At 44.2% G+C, this 20,349-nt stretch overlaps 1 protein-coding gene across 8 annotated transcripts in view; it reads right to left on the bottom strand.

Annotated features, from left to right (window-relative positions):
* LRMDA (leucine rich melanocyte differentiation associated) overlaps nucleotides 1-20,349 on the bottom strand; it is a 1,031,966-nt gene that overhangs the window by 991,710 nt on the left and 19,907 nt on the right. For all 8 annotated transcript variants that reach the window (XR_008292050.1, XM_053207076.1, XM_053207078.1 and 5 more), the window contains one exon: nucleotides 18,224-18,324. Coding sequence is in view for 1 of the 8 variants with exons in the window: in XM_053207075.1 (XP_053063050.1) it covers nucleotides 18,224-18,324 (101 nt within the window). In the remaining 7 variants the exon portion in view is untranslated. The remainder of the gene's footprint in view (nucleotides 1-18,223; nucleotides 18,325-20,349) is intronic.

Genomic DNA, 20,349 nt, shown 5'->3' with positions numbered 1-20,349 from the left:
GGCACAAGGCCTGTCCTGATGAAGACTTGAGCTCTGTCCCAGGACAGGCAAGGGACGACCCGCCAACTTAGGGGAGCCAGGCCTGTGTGAAGTGCACCTTTCCCTCCCCACAGATGTTGAGCTGATGTGAAGTTTATCAGTATTAGAACCAGCATTCAGCCTGTGGAACAGCACAGACAGGCTTAGGTCAAGATGCTCAAAATGATTCTTCTCATCAAGCCCCCATCCTGAGCCCATCCAACATCTCCCCCACCGCCTACAGAGAAGGAGAAAACTCCACACTCGAGACCTTCCTGTAGGAGACAGAAGAACAGTTAGATGGGGATTTCAGGGGAAGACCTTGCTTTAGTGACTTTTAATTCAGTAATTTCATAATTTACCAAAGAGTCTTAACAGTAAAAACAGCGAAACCACGATTTATACGCAAAGACATTCACCACAGTATTTATTAACACCTAAAAGTGGAAAACAGTTCTTAAATATGTCAATAAGAGAATGACTCAATTACCCTGCATCCATGGAAAAAAAAAATCATATGCGATCAAAGACCACATTATCCAAGAAAACTGGACATGATAGAACATTAAGAAAAAAAAAAAACGTGGGTACAAGACTGTATACACAGCCTGAACACAATTTTGTAAGAAGTTACACATATTCTAAGTAGAATAGTGGTCTATTGTTTAGCACGAAGATCATGGTTTTGTCTTTTTCATGTGTTTTTAAAAACGTTTGAAATGAGTAGGTATTACTTTCTAACTCGAAAAAAGAAACAGCAAAGCTTGAAAAACTAATTTTAAAAAGTCAACATTTCTTTGGCCCAATTTCCTGTTCCCTAGCACCACCTCAACCATGTGTACTTTCTAGGCTTCAATTTCCTTTGTTAAAATCAAGTATTAAGCCAGTGGTTTTCAAACTGTTGCACAGAACCCCAGAGTATTGCAAGGGGCATCTGAGATTCTTCAAGTGACTAATTTGAATTTAACATTTAAATTACTTTAGCCATTTTTTAAAACTATAATTTAAGCGCAGTATGCACTCTCAAACATGTTAGATACCCAATTTCAACACACTAGAGAGCAACGGCCTATTATCTTATGCTGCCAGATTAACTCCTTTTGTGCAGATCTCAAAGTTTCTTCTTAAAATTGTCTAAAAAATATGCTGATATTTGCAAGATGAACTTTAAGAGGGGAGGGGAACCTCACCATTTGCAACTATTTAACTGAGATAGCATTTAGGTATTGCACAAAGCCAAACCTACCATCATCTGAACACCAGGACCTGGAGCAAACTGCATGGGCCTCCAACCTTGCTATCAAGAACCCAGCATTTATCTCAATAGCTTCATTGCTTTTGCTGACTCACTTCAAAAAATATGACCACACTTATCCCATAATGGTCTTTCTATATACAATTGTTTGACAAGGATTCTGCCACTAGAAAAATCACTTTGAAAACCACTACACTGGGGTGCCTGGATGGCTGTCAGAAGAGCAAGAGACTTTTGATCTTGGGGTCCTGAGTTCGAGCCCCACACTGGGTATAGACAATACTTAAAATAACCACTAGATTAAACCAACCTACCTTTAAGGTTCCTCTAACAGCATGTGATTCTATGAACAGGGTTAGGGTATCATGATGAGGAGTGGAGCATTAGGAGAAGCAGAATCCGAGCGAGTCCCAGATTTCAACATGTACTATGTGATACTGGGCATAGTACCTCTCAATCTAGGTCTCAGTTTCTTCATCTGTAAAAAGGGTTTAAAAAGGGTTTGGAAGGGTTTGATGAGAGAGACCTACAGAACTGTAAGTCCATGTTACATGATCATCACTCCTTGGAATATGCAGGAGGAGGGGAGGCCTCAGCATGGCACCAATACAACAGTTCACAGAGCCAACGGATGAAAGCTTTCAGACAATCCATAGAAATTTCTTCACTATTAAAAGCCATAGCACTGTCACCCTAGATTTTCTGGCCCATGTTTATTTCCTCACCTTTTCTGTCATCTGACCAGTTTGTACCCCACAAGTACATTTTTCCTTTAATAGTAAGTCAATTTAAAATAGCCATATTCTACTTCCCTACACACTGCTTAAATGTGATGTTTATAGTTATCTTCTGGGAAGAGGCTCTAACAAGACCTTTTTTAAAAAAGCTAACACAGACCCTGTTAGTTACAACAGAACCATTCAATTCAGTGTCAATCAGAAATTATAGAAAATCCTACTTGTGGTAAGGGGGAAAAAAAAAAGAGGAGAAACTTATAGCTGTAGAATACAGTCACATGCTTCTTGCAAGGAAACACTGTAGGACTATGATCTCCCTCTTGATTTCAATACAAGTCACAGACAGCGAATGCCACATGACCCCAAGCCAAGTAATCCTGAAGCTAACTGTCAACAAGAATCAAAAAGGAAGTAAACACTAATAGGTGTTTTCTTTTGGAACCAAACTCTTATGTTTAATATTTCACTTGATCTGCATAACCTCGATAGAGGTGTCCCTTATCCCCATTGGGAAAATAACACAGATTAGATGACTTGGCTCAATATCTCAGAGCCAATTTGTGATGGGGTGAAGACTAAAGTCAAGTATCCTGGCTCATGCTCATTGGTTTTCCACCAGATCAAACATCAGCCAGAACTCCTGACTTTGTGGTCTCCAACAATGACTGAGCTTCAAACTAACAAGAGTTTGGTTGCTCATTTACAAGACCAAATACATATAATGACAATAATTCATTTTATGTTAACTACACCTACTGGGATAATCATTGTGCAACCTGTACGTGTATTAAGTTATTCTGTAGTATACCTTGGACTAGTGTTCTATCAATTACATCTCAGTAAAACTGGAGAAAAAAATACTTCTAGTTACATGGTACTTAGCAATTGACAAGTCATTTGTGTTCAAATAATCTACTTCTTGTGCAATCCAGAGACCTCTAAAGTAGACACTATTCTTTTCCTATAACCGGCCAGTGAACAGACTCATACCTCCTAAACGGCTGTCCTGACACCCAACAGCAGCAGTGGGACTCACACACTACCTGAGGTGGATGCAAAAAAACTCTAGTGAGGCCCCACCCCACCCAAGGCCTCTTATTTAACCAAGAGGGAGTTTCTTGGATTTTTGTTGTTCATCTTCCTAAAGGAACAGGACAATAGAAGTTAATGCAGCCTAATTTTCTACAGACTTCCAGAACACTAATATTTGATGTAAACATTCATGGTTTATGTTTGTTTTATCATCTCCCCTTAAAGATGAGGAGGGCAGATAGAAGTTTCGGAAGAACACCAAAGAGCAACAGCGTTGGGGAGGGGGACAGTGACTGTTCCCTTTTCATGGGCCTGAAAGACAGTTTCCACTTCTCTACCATTTAGTTACCAACCTACACCAGTTTACCAGATAAAGAGGACAACAATGAATTAGGATTGGGAAAACACATGGAATACAATAAGGTATAGGAAGGAGTTAAGCAAATAAGTTTTGAGGATGGGGTCTTGGCTCCCCACTGACCAGGTAGCTGCCCTTGGCAGAGTCCCTTCCCCCTCCATCCACTTTCATTCCAGTCTTCAAACCCTGATGAACACCTAGCTTGCTATAAGGACTTAAAACATCCAGGGTAAATGGGTGGACAAATTGTAGTTGCCATTACTGGTACCTCTTTTAAAGAAATGTGAACATGCTTTTAAACATCCATTTTGGCAAGTAAGAAATTGCCAAATTAGATAAGATCTTCCAGTAGAGGGGGCACCTATCATGTGCCTAACTCTGCCTTGGGCCCTCCTGGGAAAAAAAAAAAAAAAAAAAAAAGCTGTTATCCCATCCTGGAGAAGTTTCTATTCCAATGGGAGGCAGAGCTGCTGCAAAGGCCCCAAGGCATTCACAGAAACCAGTGAAGTACAAGTTGGGGAGGGGATGCACCCCTAGGTGCCAGCCCTGCAGAAACACCGTGGCATGAGACAAGGATAAAAAGTGTAATTTCTCAAAGAGGAGATTAAGTTTTTGGTTCCTCCCCTTCTGAATAAGCCCAGGGCCAGCCTACAGGGCCTTGCTGGGTGCTAAGCAGCACAGCATGTTCGAGCAGGAGTCATCGAAGAACTGCATTAACCGTGACCCTTCTAACAGCGTAATTGCCACGTATGTGTGTCAGGGCCAGCACTCAGGCCCTGCTTAGCCTGGGAATTGGCTGCCCTCCACCAGCTGGAGCTGGCCTGTCTTTGCCACATGCCTATCACTCCAGTAGGAAGGTCCAAGGGGGAGAACCCATACCTCCCCCAAGTCCTTACTTGATGGGCCTCCCCCCAAAGCTTCTGGCCTGGTCAGTTTCCCTCCCCATTGAGCTCCCAGGTCTCAGAACCACCCCCATTCCGTGCAAGGATTATGTCTGCATGCATGGGAGGGAGCTTACCATCCTCTCCCATTTCCCTCCTTCTCGACTCTCACCAACTTCTGAGGGCAGAGAGACCAGAGTCTCACAATCTCTACTCAGGACAAGCCTGATTCCAACATGCTGCTGACATTGTGTGAGCTATTTACCCTGCCCAGAAATCAACCCAGTGTGGCAAACTCTGCTCTTTCTTCAAGGTGTGGCCCAAGTCCCACCTCCAGTTTCCTTTGACTAAGTCCTCCCTCCTAAAACTTCCTTGAGCATGAGAGTCAATAGTACACTTTTGACACTAAATTGGAGTTGTCCCGTGGCTCTCTAGGGAGACCTGAGAGCCACCTCAGGGCTCACCTGGGTCAAATCACTGTTGGACTCTTTCTTTCCACATGTGGCTCCCCACAGCAGCTAACTCAAAGAGAACAAGTTTTCCAGACAGCAAACAGAGTACACTCCCCAATAGAACTAGTAAGTTCTCAGAGTCCTCTGGTTAGATTTAACAGTGGTCTTGCATAGTTCTAATAATTTAATCTGTATTAGCCTTATCTCCTCATTGAGCATGTGAGTGAGGTTTTTAGGGGAAACATCATATCTGTAAGTTCTAGGTGCTGGGAAACTCAGCATGCACTGAATATTTACCTAACAAACAGAGACCTACAATGATCCAAGCCCTCTAGCCCTTGAAGACAACTCTGAACATCTCTGGGGGAACCATGCTTTTCTGAGCAGTCCCCATCTCCACTTAGCTGAATGATAATCTACGGTCATGGCTTTTAATGGTCAAGGCCATTAAAAGACCTTGAAGACCACTTTCCCAAGTGATGCATCCCTGGAGGGACCAGTTATACATGGCAGCTAGAAAGAACATTGTAACCCCACTGGCATCCTCTAAAACATAAGTCACTCCAGGCCTGACTTCCACTCATCAGCTAAAGAGGAAGAAAAACCTTTGACTATATGGTTAAATTTACCCCTACAGTCATTCTTCTAGGGCGTCATGTCACAGGGGGAAATAAATGCAGTACTCCTCAGAGGCAAGACATTTACAAAAGGACCTTGGGAGTCATTATCAGGCTGAGTAGTCCTACCAGAGCCCTGCCTCCAAGAACAGAATTCAAGATATTTGTTTGTTTTATCTAATTCCACCTGGAAGGATGCTTGGCTATCTGTGAGGTTAGTCTGACTTAGGCATTTGGAAAGAATTCCTAGGAGCCTACCAAGATAGAACCACAACTCAACTGTCAGCACAGATAGAGACCATCCACCCACCCAGGTTCATCCTCAGGGTCCTCATCACCCACTGCTCCTATGAGGTGTGAACCCTGATGGACTCAGAGGACAGGGAATCCATTCTGAAAAGTCCCTGAAATCAACATCCCACCAGGCAATTCTAGTGTACCCCCTTCAAAGACTGACACACAAGTGAGCAAATGCCCACTACTCCAGGTTCTCAAAGTGGACACACAGCAAAAGCTCTTAACTCCATCCCTTCTTACTTTCTGCTCCACCAAGCCCACAGTGCATTTTAGTGGGTTCAATCCACAAAGCTGCTGCCAAACAAGAGAAGTCACTAGAATTTCTAAGAAACAAAGCAGCTCAAAACGCACATATTTAAACATCTAGAAGGGTCTCAGTCTCCGTGAAACAGAACAGAGTCTTGGGGAAATGGTGCCTTTGCAAACAGCATTGTATTTGAAAAGAATGCATCTAAATTATCCCCTGTCCTATAATTTCTTTGGTAGTACAGAAACAAAACTAGCTCCAATTAGGTTAACTTTTATTGTACAATATTAAAAGTGAAGAGAGGCTTCCTCTGCCATCATCTGAAGTTCTTCCCCACTCACATCTGCTCCACATCTGAGCACTACTCAGGAAAATAAACAGCATAAAAACCATCAGCTGACTGGACATTACAGTGACAAAACTACTACAGATGCCACATTCTGACAGTGGTCAACAGCAAAAGTGCTTTTCTTCACACATTCTCGGTCTCTCCCCTCTCATGGCCTCTTCCAGGCACTCACAGCAGAACGCCCTCACCGTAGGTATACAATATAGAAAATCCATCTTTTTTTGGGAAACAAAGCTACACCTGTGAATCATTTGGTATTTCTGTGACCCGTATCAAACTCAAGCTAGAGTTCCAGGTACCATCTTCCCCTCTCCTACGAGGAGAGTCTTTTCCCCTCAGATCCACACATTTTTAGCACAATAATTTGAGACTTCATCAGAAAGGCCATTATGCCTGCAAACTTTAAATGATTCCTTGTATATAAATATTTCATGCCAATTTTGGTTCCAAATGAGGTACACATGAAGAATGACCACACTAAGCAGTGTCCAAGTATGTCCTGTTGTTCCAAAATACAGACATTTTAATATTTCTGAGGAACCGCATTCTATCTGAGGTCCTGCAGGATTCTGTGCACCATCTATGTGGAAGTACAACTGCTGCCTCGATCTCCCTTCATGTCAGACTAGAAATGTAGCCAGTCGAGTCTTAAGAGCCAAATAAAAGTCTTTTAAACTAATTGTTCCTTGCTAAACCGCTAAATTTTCAGGGGAATACCCTGGGAGGATTGGGAAGTTTGAGAAATGATGCCAGATACGTGAACGGTCATGTCCTGAAAGCACTAAATTTTAACCTTGGGTAACACCAGGGGAAGATTTTAAGCACTCCCAACCATAAAAAAGGCTCTGGTCACTTGCCCCCATCGTGTGTCAAGAGACAAGGGAAAAGAAATCCTGTCTCTCAAAATTGAGAAAAAAAAACGGGCTGTGATGCGACCCTGAACCTCCAAACACACACACACACACACACACACACACACACACACACTCCCTGAGTGGCTTGAACAGCAGTCACACTAAAGGGGTAAACAAAGAACAGGGACACCATAAACATCATTAACCAAGGCTCCAAGCAGCACAGAGACCAGCTCAAAACCAATGCACACGGAGGCTCCAACAAAAACTCTCCAAGCAGCCTCAGGAGTGTGATAGCCCAGGGCCCTAGGGAACCCTGCAGTGTGGCAAAGAAGGGAAGGGGGCAAGGTGTCCTCACTGGAGCCCCTCCCCCTCCATCTCCAACACTGGCCACTCCTTTCCTCCATTTCTTCCCTGGGTACTAAGGGGAGGAGGCATTACAAGACCAAGTGGAGCTGAACCAAGTAAAATATGCCCGAGTCTTGTGCCAAGCCAGCAGCACAAACTTGAGCAAATTAACATGCATATATAACCCCCAAATGTACTATTCGGCAAAGCACCACCTTACTAATAGAGGCTTAGAACGAAGGAGTGAACACACACGCGCGCACACACATACACACACACTGAAGCTTTCTTTTACCAGAGCAAAAGCTGGGAAGAAAAAACTAACAAGCCTTAGTGAAAGCTAAATCCTGTCTCGGGTTAGCTGTTGCATTCAGCTTGATGTTGTATTCAGCTTGATGTTGTGAAATTAACAAAAATGTTCCCTTGGCATTTAAATTCTTTTTCTTCCCTTTTTCCTCCTCTTAGCAGAGTGGGGGGTGACGCATAAGTCAAAAGACAAAGCAACTTCAAAACAAAATCAGTTACTTGTAAACAATCCTTGGGCGTATTTTCTCCCCTGCTCTCCCCGCCTCCCCCCCAAGAAAAACAGCCCTGCCAGTTGTAATAGAAAGCCAAGTAAAGATAAATCAATTAGCTTGCTAATTTCTCCCCTCTCATTTACTTAGCTCTGCACTGTATTTGTCGTAATTGACTACAATTATGTTAATTACTAACTCCAGTATAATTACTATATTTATTGTCATTGAGCATGCGATGTACCCACAGCAAAGCTGGCATTTGTCGGGCATCAAGAAAGCAAACTGTCGAGAGGTGATTCTCTGCAAACTGGCGGATGTGGCTTCAGCAAATCAAAGGGCAAAAGAGATTTCATGCAATGTTAGTTTGAAAGCACCGGTTCATTAAGGATATTAATTTTCTGATAACTACACATTTAAGCATGACACACTAGAGCAGTATCTACAGGATTTCGCAATTATTAATGCGTGACAGTTTCAAATGCTAAGTGAATCAATTAAACAGCAGCATTCACAATTTGAGAAGAGATAACTGCTTCATAACTACCTAAGACTACAATTTTCACATGACAAAAAAGAGCCATTGAGGCGCCTTCAAAACCTGACAGGTCAAGAAAGAAGTTTGAAACAAAAGCACCTTACAACCATCATCTCTCCTCTTTACTTGTCAGATCAACTTTGCTAGTGTCTCCCCAGAAACGGCATCACATGCCAGCTGCCACAAGGTGATTTTTCATGTCTTGTCAAAGAAATCTTTTATTCTATTTGCTCTGCATTAACATGTTACATTTATTGATCAAGGGCCTGTTCGGCAGCCACAGCAGGGCACTGAGCTCTCCATGCCTACGGGGCTTTGATGTCCCGGTGACATTCGAGCCCGAATAATGCACATACTAAATGGATTTAATGCAGAAATGTGTTTGGGCCTGACAGTTACATTAATAACAGCCCCTCACACTGATAAATATGCAATTGCTACTATTAAGAGTTACCCAATTACGGGGAAAATATTTCTCTACCTTATAAATAAATCCATCAAGGAAAAAAAAAGTTTCAACAATGGTGCATTTTCTTAAAACACTTCTCCAGCTGCAGAAAATGGGGCATGTGGAGGTTAATACCCCCTCTCTTTCCCCTCCAATTGTTTTTAATAAGTCTTGCTTTATCTCACGAATGGTTTGGGTGGTTTTTTTTTTTAAACCTCTTTTGTTGGTCTTCCCTGCTCTACCCGTCTTATTTCTTCAGAACCAGAGAAAAAGCAGACACCCAGGAGACTGAAAATTGGGTTCTGTATAAACTCAGAGGAGCTTAGGGGAGGTGGTGCAAAGGTGCGGGGCACATAGCTGATCTCCATAATGATGGGTCTGGAGGAGGAGGAGTCTTCACACACACACACACACACACACACACACACACACACACACGAAACCCGAACATGTCTCTCTCCCTCATTTAAAGCCCTCAGTGACCTTGTGCCATGGCAGTGATGGGGTTGGGGGTGTGAAAGGAAAGGGAAAGCAGCTGGGAGAGAAGAGACCTTTTATTAGAAAAGTCTTGGCCAGGGAGAATTTGTAGTTATTATAGCCTTGCAATTAAACACAGACACCAAGCAAAAAGCATTATCACTCCACTTTCATCATCAAGCAGCAGAGCACAGCTGAAATCCCCCCCACTGCAGTCCCTGAGGAGACCGGAAGAAAGAGGGTTTTCAGATGGTGGGTGTGTGTATGCAAGTCAATACATGTGCAAGTGTATACACACACACACACCCTTTTTCTCTCTCCAGACTCAAAACTCACACAAGCAGTAATAGGTCTCAGGGTCCCCACACCAAGGCTGGGACATAGAACAATCTGAGACACAGCAATTGCTAAGCCACTTTTCCCCATGACCGTGACCTGCATCTGAGACAGATCTCACAGCTCAGAGGGCAGTAAGAAAGTGAGTTCCCTGGGAAGTCCCACCTTTAAGCCAGCCCAGGTCTCACAAGGTCTTGCAAACCCAAAAGTTTCCAAATCAGGGTTTTGGGAAACAGGAGAGAAAATACAACAGACAGAACTTGAAGCCCACAAGGGTCTCCAAACTGGAGGATCCACTGTGACCCCATGATGGTGGCTTCCACAGGCTACTCAGGATTTTCAAGAGGAAAAATAAACCTCCCTCTGCAAGGAAATATAGGCTTGGAAACAGCCACCCATCTTCTCACACCCAAAAAAGCAACAAGTTCTACCTTAAGAAGCAGTTTGGAGTAACTATAAAGCTAAAGTCAACCCCCTGGAGGCCATTTAATCCCTGTTCTCCCATTTAATCACAGGTGTAGTCTGGGGCCCATTTCTTCCCCATCTGGGTCTCAGTTGCTTCATCTGTAAAATGTGGGTATTAACAGTCACACTGTAAAAACACTTTGCAAAGACTGAATGAGATAGATAACACTTTAAGTGTCCTGCTCAGCTGTGGCATGTAGTAATACTGGTTATTAATAAGTTAATAAACACAACTCATGTCACTTGTTTGACACTTGTCCCTGGACTCCCTTGGAGAATGAAGCCAGCTACCTCTCGGTACTTATTTGCAAGGCTACTGTATTGTGAGGCTCAAGAGGGCCACTCTGCAGCCCATCTGGCACAGGACTGAGGTCTTTCTCAACAAAGCATAGTTGGCATAAGGGAAGAAGTACTCTTCGTCCAAAGCAGTCCTAGGCCCTGCAAAACATCTCTGGCTTCACTGGCTAAATGCTTGTAGAGCCCCTACTTCCATCATTGTGACAGAACTTTGTACTCACTGGCTCTTCAAGTTCTCAACCACAGAGTCTGAAAGGGTTAAGCTTGCCAATCTCCACCCTCTTCCCCCAAATCACCACTGCTTCCAAATGCCACCCTGACAACATGGAAGGCAGCCTTGTCCACATGCAGTGATGTCCTCAGGATAGAGATAAGGGCCAAGGGAGAAGGTAGAGCAGTGAGGCCCAAGTTCAAAAAGCTCAGGGAGAGGGGCACCTGGGTGGCTCAGTCGGTTGAGCATCGGACTTCGGCTCAGGTCTTGATCTCAGTTTCATGAGTTCGAGCCCTGCATTGGGCTCTGTGCTGACAGCTTGGAGCCTGGAGCCTGCTTCAGATTCTGTGTCTCCCTCTCTGACCCTCCCCTGCTCATGCTTTGTCAAAAATAAAAGAAAAAAAAATTTTTAATTAAAAAAAAAAAAAGAGCTCAGGGAGAGAAACTTTATGAAGAAAGGAGAATTAAACCCAAGATTCTGATGGACTAAAATGGATGACAAGAGAAATAAGAAGGCAGTACTAGAAAATCTAGGAACTTCTTATCCAAGAGGCAAACACAGTAGGAAATATGGAGACACTCTTTTAGGAAGTGCTTTCATAATCATACTGTAGGTTAGAGGGGCCATCATCTATGAAAAAGCTGAACCTCATTATGGCCCCTTAGACCACTCTCTCCAACCTCCCACCACTTTCCCAGCCCAGTCTTACCCACAGTGGCTCAAAACCCATTTTCTCTGGCCAAAGGCTAAAAATCCAGCAAGTCAGGACATTCTTGGAGGAGGAAGAGGGTGGTGTCATTTAAACCTCACTCACAGGGGCCTGAAACTTGCTCTCTCAGGGATCTTCCCTCCTCCCTTTAAGCTGTTTTTGGTGGTGCTACTGTCATGGAGGTCACTTGAGAAAATGTAAATACAGGAAATTAAAGTCTTGCTACTGGGACGTTAATCATTACCTGCCAAGTCATTCTGCACTTCACCTTTTGGTTTTATGTTCTGTTGGTAGCTGGAGACATGAGAATGGCCACTGATTCTCTTGGTAGAAAAAAAGATGCTTTTCACCACATTGCCCAGCTTAGAAACAACACTTATTCCAACATGCAAAGACCCATGCCTCATTGGAATTCATCACTGACCTACAACTATTTGGAAAATTCAGTAACAGGGTAGCTTTCTAAAGTCTATCTTTTCTACCATCATCTCTTCCCCTCAAGGTTTCCTGACAACTCTGTTGCTACCTTCACTTCACTATCGGCATGCTCTCCAAGCAAGACCACTACATTTGGGTTTTAAAAAACAAGTATGAACAAGGTCCCTGACTGCAAAGAAAGGATTTGATAAAGATCTATGCCAACAGAGCATACCCTTAGAACTGTTCTCCTGAGAGCCTGAGTGGGGAATTAGCTTTTACCCATTCCCACCTGATATGAACAAAGGGATGCTCCTGGCTGGCAAAGATGAAAAATACGTAGGAGAGGACTGGGTTGAAGCTAAGAGATGTCCAGGACAGCTGGAGAACTTAAGTATACTGGTTAGGATAGGCTAGGTTACACTGCATCAACAAACACCCTAGGGGCGCCTGGGTGGCTCAGTCAGTTAAGTGTCCAGCTTCAGTTCAGGTCATGATCTCACGGCTCATGAGTTCAAGCCCCATGTCGGCTCTGTGCTGACAGCTCAGAGCCTGGAGCCTGCTTTGGATTCTGCCCCTCCCTCTCTCTGCCCCTCCCCCGTTCACGTGCGCAGTCTCTCTCTCTCTCTCTCTCTCTCTCAAGAAACAAACAAGAAAAACCCTGAACTTTTTTTAATGTTTATTTTTTAAGAGAAAGAGAACACAAGCAGGGGAAGGGCAGAGAGGGAGACAGAATCTGAAGCAGGTTCCAAGCTGTTAGCACAGAGCCCAATGCAGAGCTTGAACTCACGAAACTAGGAGATCACGAGCTGAGCCAAAGTCAGAGGATTAACCAACTGAGCCACCCTGGCACCCCAGAAATACCCTAAACTCAAACAGATTTAGTTCTCATTTAAAGTTTGTGTCCAACATGGATCAGCAAAGGGTTTTGCTCGTTTACAGTCAGAACCTAAGACTGATTACAGCAGGTAGGAGAATAATTGACAAATTGCACACTAGCTTTTCGCATTTCTGCCCATTGGTCACACCAAAGGATGCAGAGATGTGTAAACATACCATGTACTAAAGGAGAAGAAATCCTGAATGTCCATTAAGAATCCCAATTACGAGGCTCCTGGGTGGCTCAGTTGGTTAAGTGGCCGACTTCGGCTCAGGTCATGATCTCGCAGTCTGAGTTCGAGCCCCACATCGGGCTCTGTGCTGATAGAAGCAGGCTCCAGGCTCTGAGCTGTTTCTGTGTCTCCCTCTTTCTGCCCCTCCCCATTTGCACTGCCTTTCAAAAATGAATAAATGTTAAAAAAAAAAAATTTTTTTTTAAATAATTATCCCAATGACTACAACAGAGTGAGATGGCCCTGTGGAGGGTTAAGCCTACGCTTTCAGCCTCCCCACCAACACGTTTTAGTTCTAACTGTAGCTATGCTTATTGAAGACCTACTATGTGCCAGGTAATTTGTTAGGCACTTTACACAGTTACACACTCAGGATTTTTGCAATTAGCCTAAGGGCAGTTAAACAACTGGTGAGTAATTCGAGAGGAGGATTTCAAGCCAGGGTGGTGGAACCACAAAGCGTTGGTTCTTTTTAATTTCCACTGCCCATTTTCCCAATTTAGCATCAAGTTACCAGATCTAGTTTAATCTAGCAGTTCATAACAGACACAGAAACGGTTCTGTGCCTGTCCTCGAATCCCTTACAGTGTGCCGTGGAGAGTCCACCTCACTGCCTTGGTGGAGATGGGGAGCACAGAACCACCATTTCGGTACTGGAGCTTCCCCAACTCCCCAGTCTTTCACTTTTATCCTGGTCAAAGTCAGGGAAGCAACAAGCAATCTCCCACCTGAGACATTTTCTCCTAAGCAATTCTCCCATTGAGTGCATTTATCAGAGTGATGCTAAATAAGACACAAGTACAATTTTTAAAACCTAAGATTCCTGTTGCCATACATCAATTAAACCCTCTCAATTTTATTACCAGAAAGACATAGGTGTATTTATCACCATTTGCCATGCGAGCCCTGCTCTGCCCACTGTGTTCAACAAGCTCAGCGAGCAACCCACTCAAAGTACTCAGGGCCCTTGCAGGGAGTGGGATGAGTACCAGAGATAACTCAAGCCTTTCCCCATCAGGGAAAAGGAGAAACTAAACCTGAAACAACTCATTAACAAGAGATCTTTGCCTTGAGCAGATCAAGGAACCAGCACTGACTAAAGCATAGGATCTCCTTATTGATCTAAAAATATAATCTGAAAACCTCAACAACAAGCTCAAGGAAGAGTTTGGGATAATAGGTATTCAAATAGTCTTCGTAGCAGAAATTGGTATAACCTCTCAAGGGCAATCTGACATCTTTGTCAAAGCCCTCTGACAATTCTGACTCTAGGAGTTTGTCCCAAGAAATTAGTCAGAGACCTATTCATGAGTGCTACAAGAATAGAGATATTTTTAATAGTAAGAATCTGGAAACAATCTAAATGTCCAACACTAAGAAATAAGCCTTTAAAAACTGTAATGCAGTATTGATAGGAAAATGCTTCCAACACAAGGTAAACACCACCACCATTTTTAGACATTTGGCATTATAAGATTGGAAGACAAAAGCATAAGAGACTCTTAAAAACGGAGAACAAACTGAGGGTTGATGGGGGTGGGAGGGAGGGGAGGGTGGGTGATGGGTATTGAGGAGGGCACCTTTCGGGATGAGCACTGGGTGTTGTATGGAAACCAATTTGACAATAAACTTCATATACTGAAAAAGAATAAAATAAAAAAAAGAAAGTTCAAAAATCTCTCTAAAAAAAAATAAATAAGATTGGAAGACAATAAAACATCAGCAATGGTGATTTCCAGTGCTAAGATTATCAGGGATTTGAAAGAAAGAGCGTTTCCTCATACCTGAGTTTAACATGCCTATACTGACCATGTTTTTATTTTATTGTTTTAGAGAAAGAACACAAGCCAGGGGGAGAGGGGCAGAGGAAGAAGCAGAGAATCTCAAGCAGGCTCCACACCCAGCACAGGGCTAGATTCCACAACCCTGGGACCAAATCAAAAACAGCAGGGCAGAGGAGAACTGGGAGGCTAAAGTAACTACATGTGAAGAATTCCACCACCAACCCCCCACCCCCTCACCCCCGTTTACATGTTTGCTCCTTCTAAACCCTATGCCACATGCCTACATTAACTATTAAGAAAATGAATAGAATTCCTTGCCTAAAAAAAAAACGATAGCCTAAAATACAGACGGACTACAGCTGATTTGGGGACCTATGGTGTAGCAAAATTTGTATTAGGGTTATTGCTCTGTTTAAGGCAATACTGTAATAGGATTATCTGGTTGGGGGGTGGGAGTGAAGCCTGCAGAGATGTTCTTTAAAGAACAGGACAATTTTTCTGTATATAACAAAGCAAAAAGAATTTTGGGTTTCCGAGGGCAGCTCTATGAAGAGGGTAAGTGACATGGAAAAGTGAGAAACAGGCTGGGATAGGCACCTGGTCACCTGCAAGAAGCCTGACCTGAAGGAGAGCTGCAACCAGGGAAAAATTCTGGCAACAGAGCACCTAAAAGCTTTCCAGGAACAATGCTAGCCCAAGCTGGTCTCCTGCCATGTGCTACAATACTACCTACCTCCCCCCAGTATACCTTGAACTGGTAGTAAAAGTACTACTATATTACACATAGTAATGTTGTAATGGGCTTGGGAGAAATGAAGGGAATGTCTTGAGAGGGGGCAGTATCTTGAATAAACTGCCAAGAGGTAAAACAGCAGACAACAGAGCAGAGAGTGATTGTGAATCCAGGTGCGGGCAAACTGACCAGGTAGTACGCTCCCCAGATCCCATGCAAACAGCAAGGCAGGGCTAGGGAGAAACTTTCTACAGAATGTGATGGGGACTCACGTTATTTCATTTGGATATGATGAGCCCTACAGCCTGGTGGGCTTTGGATCCTCTGTTATATACCTATTTAGAAGTTTATCATCATCTTTCTTTTTCCCTTCCCCTTTTCTCTCACCTCCTCCACTTTAAGAATTAGCCAAGAATCTGGGGTACCTGGGTGGCTCAGTCGGTTAAGCCTTTGACTCGTGGTTTCACATCAGGTCATGATCTCATGGTTTCCTGAGCTCAAGCCCCACATCAGGCTCTATGCTAATAGCACAGAGTCTGCTTGGGGTTCATTTGTTCTCTTTCTGCCCCTCCCCGGCTTAGACTGTCTGTCTCTCTCAATAAATACACTTAAAAATTAAGAATCTAAAATATTTTATTTTGATCCAGATGAAGACAGAGATAGAGACCAGTGCTTGAATAAGCTCACATCTTCCTCCAACACCCAAGAGAAGGTAGTGTCGCATCCCCTAACCCACCCACCCTTGTGTAAACAAGACAAAGAGGATCCAGCCCCAACACATCCACATTAAATCAGGACTGCTTTTCTCTATTCTGGTCTCTAAGTCCCTCCAGCTTAACCAAGTCCTCACATAAACTCTTCCTGAAACTTAGACCTCACCCCTCCATTGCTCATCCCTGCCCCAATCCAGTTATACCCCAGTATGGCACTGACCATCTGCCAAGTATAGGCTCCTGACCAAATGGGATAGCACCTCAACTCAACAGAAATTTTCTCAACAAAGGAGAATCAAATTCACAACTCCCCTCCTTCCAAATCGTTTTTACCAAACTTCCTCTCACTGGATTACCCTGCCTCTATGACTGGTCATTTCCTACAAATCCTTATAGATCCAGACCCTCAGAGCCCCTTCTCACTGCTGACCCTGCTCAACACACACACCCACACCCACACACCCCTACCACTCCCAGGGTCCAGCCTCTTCTCTGCCAAAGGGAGGCAAGGCAGGGCCTCCGAGTTTGACAAAGACAGCTCTGTTTCCTTAGACCTGACAGCCCAGTCCCATGACCTGTCCCTGCTGACATGCTCCCTCGTGGGGCACAGCCTCCTCCAACCCACATCCAGGCTCCCACCAGCAAGGTGGCAGTGGCCAGAGCCACAACACCCCAAGCCTCTAGAAGCCAGTCACACAGAAAGAAGTCCCTCCAATGCCCAAAGAAATGCTTTCCCAGAGTCTGCAATGGGGAACTTTTTAAGGTGCACACATGTCCAGGCTGTGTACTTGGTCTTCTCCTTGGGTACTGGGACCAAAAATCATCCTTAAATATCTTTAGAGTCAGTTTTTTTTTTCCTTTGGCACCCTCTCATCACTACATGTTAGTTTGTGACTTTTCAGTTCCCCCATCTTCCCAGAAGCACACAAACCCTTTGGGAGTCAGAGAGAGCATATACACAGTGTCCACGTTCTTCTTAACACCCTGGATGCCCCTTCCCTGAAGACAGTGCATCTCTGGGAGTACCAGCCCAAAAGGCTCTGTTGGCTCAAAGTCCCCTCAACCCGCTGGTGCCTTAATCACCTGAGTTTTGTCCATCTTCTCTCAAATTCTCAATTCCAAGTGTCTGGACTCAAAGTCTGGGAGAGAAAGACTCCAGAGCATGGAAGCATGAACGTGCCCGAGTCCCCTCTCGCCTTCCACCCCACAACAGTCTGTTCCATTCAGAGGACAGCACAGTTCTCAAGGGGACACTTATGAGAAAAATCCGGCATGGAACCAGCTCATTAGGAAAAGCCACCATCCTGAACCCTGCTCATTTATTCATTTCCCTGATATCTGCTTTCCAAGTTCCTCTCGCTTCCCTCTTCCAAGCCCCCAAACCAGTCCCAAGTGGTAACCTTCTATGAAGAAATCAAGGAACCATCTGCATTTTCCAATGGAATAATATAGAAGATCACACTTAGCTTTTGCCAAGACTGAAGCAGTTGTTCGAGTTCCCCTCCCCCCCGTCCCATGCCATCAGTGTTTGAATTACTCTGGGAGTAGTAATTCCATCTGGGATTGGATGTCATCGGGGAGAAATCACAAATATTTGAGGTTCCAATTCATTTAAAAAGAAAAAAAGAAGCACGCATATATACACCCTACCTGTGATTTGGCAAATCTTCGGGAGATGGGGCACCCCAAAATGCTCTTACTGGTTCCATCCCATTCCTTCCCCAAGAGTATTCTAACTCATCTACATGGTATCAGTGAGAAAGGAAAAGAACAAAGGGACACAATGACAGTCCTCTTGTAGGACCTCAGGTGAGGTGGAGGATGTCCACACACAGCTTTTTCAGTGGCACAAAGAGGCTAACCAAAGAATCATCTGAAGCATAGTCACACTTTTAGGGTCGGATTCCACACATCTCAGAGCCCCACACCCTATGCAGAGCTGGATGGGAACTTTTACCTGCAGGCTGTTACCAAGGGGACTGGGCCTCCCAGCCTGGTCTGTATCTTGTGAAGGGTACATACCTCAGAAGGTTAAAACTCAGATCAAGCCTTTTTGCAAAATGTCCACAGTCCCTGCCGAGGTGCTCTGGAATTTCTCTGCAGTCCTGGCCTATGTAGGACACCTGGAAATTAAATGGAACAGAAACAATGTGGCAAACGGAAATCGCCCAGCTGCTCCCAACCCTGAGTCATTGATCCCAAGATTGCTTCCGCAACTTTAAACACACGCCCCTCACACACAAGAAGGCCACATTTGTGTCCTTTTCCTGAGCAAATCGGCTTTGGGGGCTTCAGGGACTCTGCCAATAGCTCGCCTTTCCTGGTACACTTAGCATGATGGAGACTAATCCCAGCACAACAGAAACTGAACTAAAATTGGCTGGATTCAGGTGTCCAAAAAGGCTCCCACATCAGAACACATTGATATAATCACAGCAATCAGCTTCTTGCTCAGAGGCCTTTCCAACAGCTGCCCCTCTGGCTCTCCTCCCCATCCCCCCTCCCTCAAATACTCTGTTATGCACATTACCTCATAAAAGACAGAGCAGATGCACTCACCGGCATTCAATCTGCAGGGCGCTGGAACAAACAGGGTTGGACAAGAAAACCTCCCCAGATCACCAATCCCATCTTATACCACGGTGTATAAAATATCCCCCACACTCTGAACAAAGTTGACTTGAAGGTGACAGGACAACAGTGGCCACAGCTTCCAAGCCTCTCTCCTCCAGGGATCCTTCTGCAACCAACCCCAATAGGGCTGCAGAGCAATTCCCCTTAGGCCTTCTCTTAGATCATCACCATCAACCACCTAGTGTGTGCCCAAATATTAAGAAGCTGAACTGCAATTTGATGCCAGAACTTCTGATTGTGGCAAGGTTGGAGGGCTTGCTCACTGCTCCAACCACTAGGTTTTTTTTTTAGAGGTAGGTGCCAATCCAACCACAGTGTACTAATCCCAAAACCCATAAAACAAACCCATGGGTGAGAGTTGGCCAATGGATCAAAATATAGGAGACTTCCCTAAAGGGCTCCCTACCTCCAATGACGAGGTAGAAATTCAACCCTATCACACGGACTACAGTCTTGACCCTTTCTCCCTACAAATGCATATCCTCCGATACATACAGGTAAGAATGTCTTGGAATGAGTAAGATTCCCCAGGGGATTATGCTTCCTAATGGGGAATAGGAATATGGTGGCCATATCGAATTCTAGATATTAGGATGAACATTGAGGATTACTAGCATTCCATCCTAGAACTACAGAAACACCACTTTCATTAGGAATCGACCGAATTAAAAAAAAAAAAAATCACACTGCACCCTAACACCCCCAATTTTTCAAGTCCTCCCTCAACCCTATCCTATCCAATGGGGGCAAACTGCTGGCAATACAGTATCTTGTGTTCACTCCCCTAGGGACTTCATATCTGGAGAAGAGAAAGTGGGGGAGAAAGGACAGAAAAACAGCTGACTCCAATAAGATAATTTGGACTCAAGAAGATAAAGGCTAAAAAATAAAGGTCTCTAGGTTCAATCTAGCAACCTCCCCTTTCTACAGGGGACCAGTCTTTCCTCAGAACTTCTTGTGGAACAAAGTTCTGCTTCCAAGCAGAGATGGAAATCATACAGCAAGAAGAGACTGGGGATATAAGGCCTCAGTCAGCCTATGGACTTCAATTTCCCTCAGGATACCCACTTGATCAGCAGCAGTTTCTGTATCAGAAACTGCAGTGACCCTGCAGGCCTGAGGTACTCACTAGAAAACCCATCCCTTTCACCCCATCATGCACTACCATCTTATATCACAAAGATCTTGAATAATCTGTATAAGTGGCATAGAAGTGGAGATTTAGACATAGAAACTGAGCTCTGTCCTTATAGACTCACCAAGGACTAAATATGGTAGAGACCCAGTTTCTCAAAACCCATCATGTTTTTTACAAGGAAAGGGAGACTTCAGCACCATGCCCAGTGTTATATAGCTTCTTAATGATAAAGCCTGGAGGAAGTCCTGCACCAGGAATAGGTACTTCCAATTTGGGTGCCATGGAGTTCTTACAACTCCACGTGTGGGTATGGATTTTCTTCATCAACAAATGCTAGTGGTGCATCTATCAGCAGGTTCGGGCTCCAAAAACGCAA

Source organism: Acinonyx jubatus, chromosome D2 (genome assembly GCF_027475565.1).
Source record: "Acinonyx jubatus isolate Ajub_Pintada_27869175 chromosome D2, VMU_Ajub_asm_v1.0, whole genome shotgun sequence".
NCBI classification, from domain to species: domain Eukaryota; kingdom Metazoa; phylum Chordata; class Mammalia; order Carnivora; family Felidae; genus Acinonyx; species Acinonyx jubatus.
Note: the sequence above shows the minus strand (reverse complement) of the source record. Positions and strands in the feature narration are given on the sequence as shown.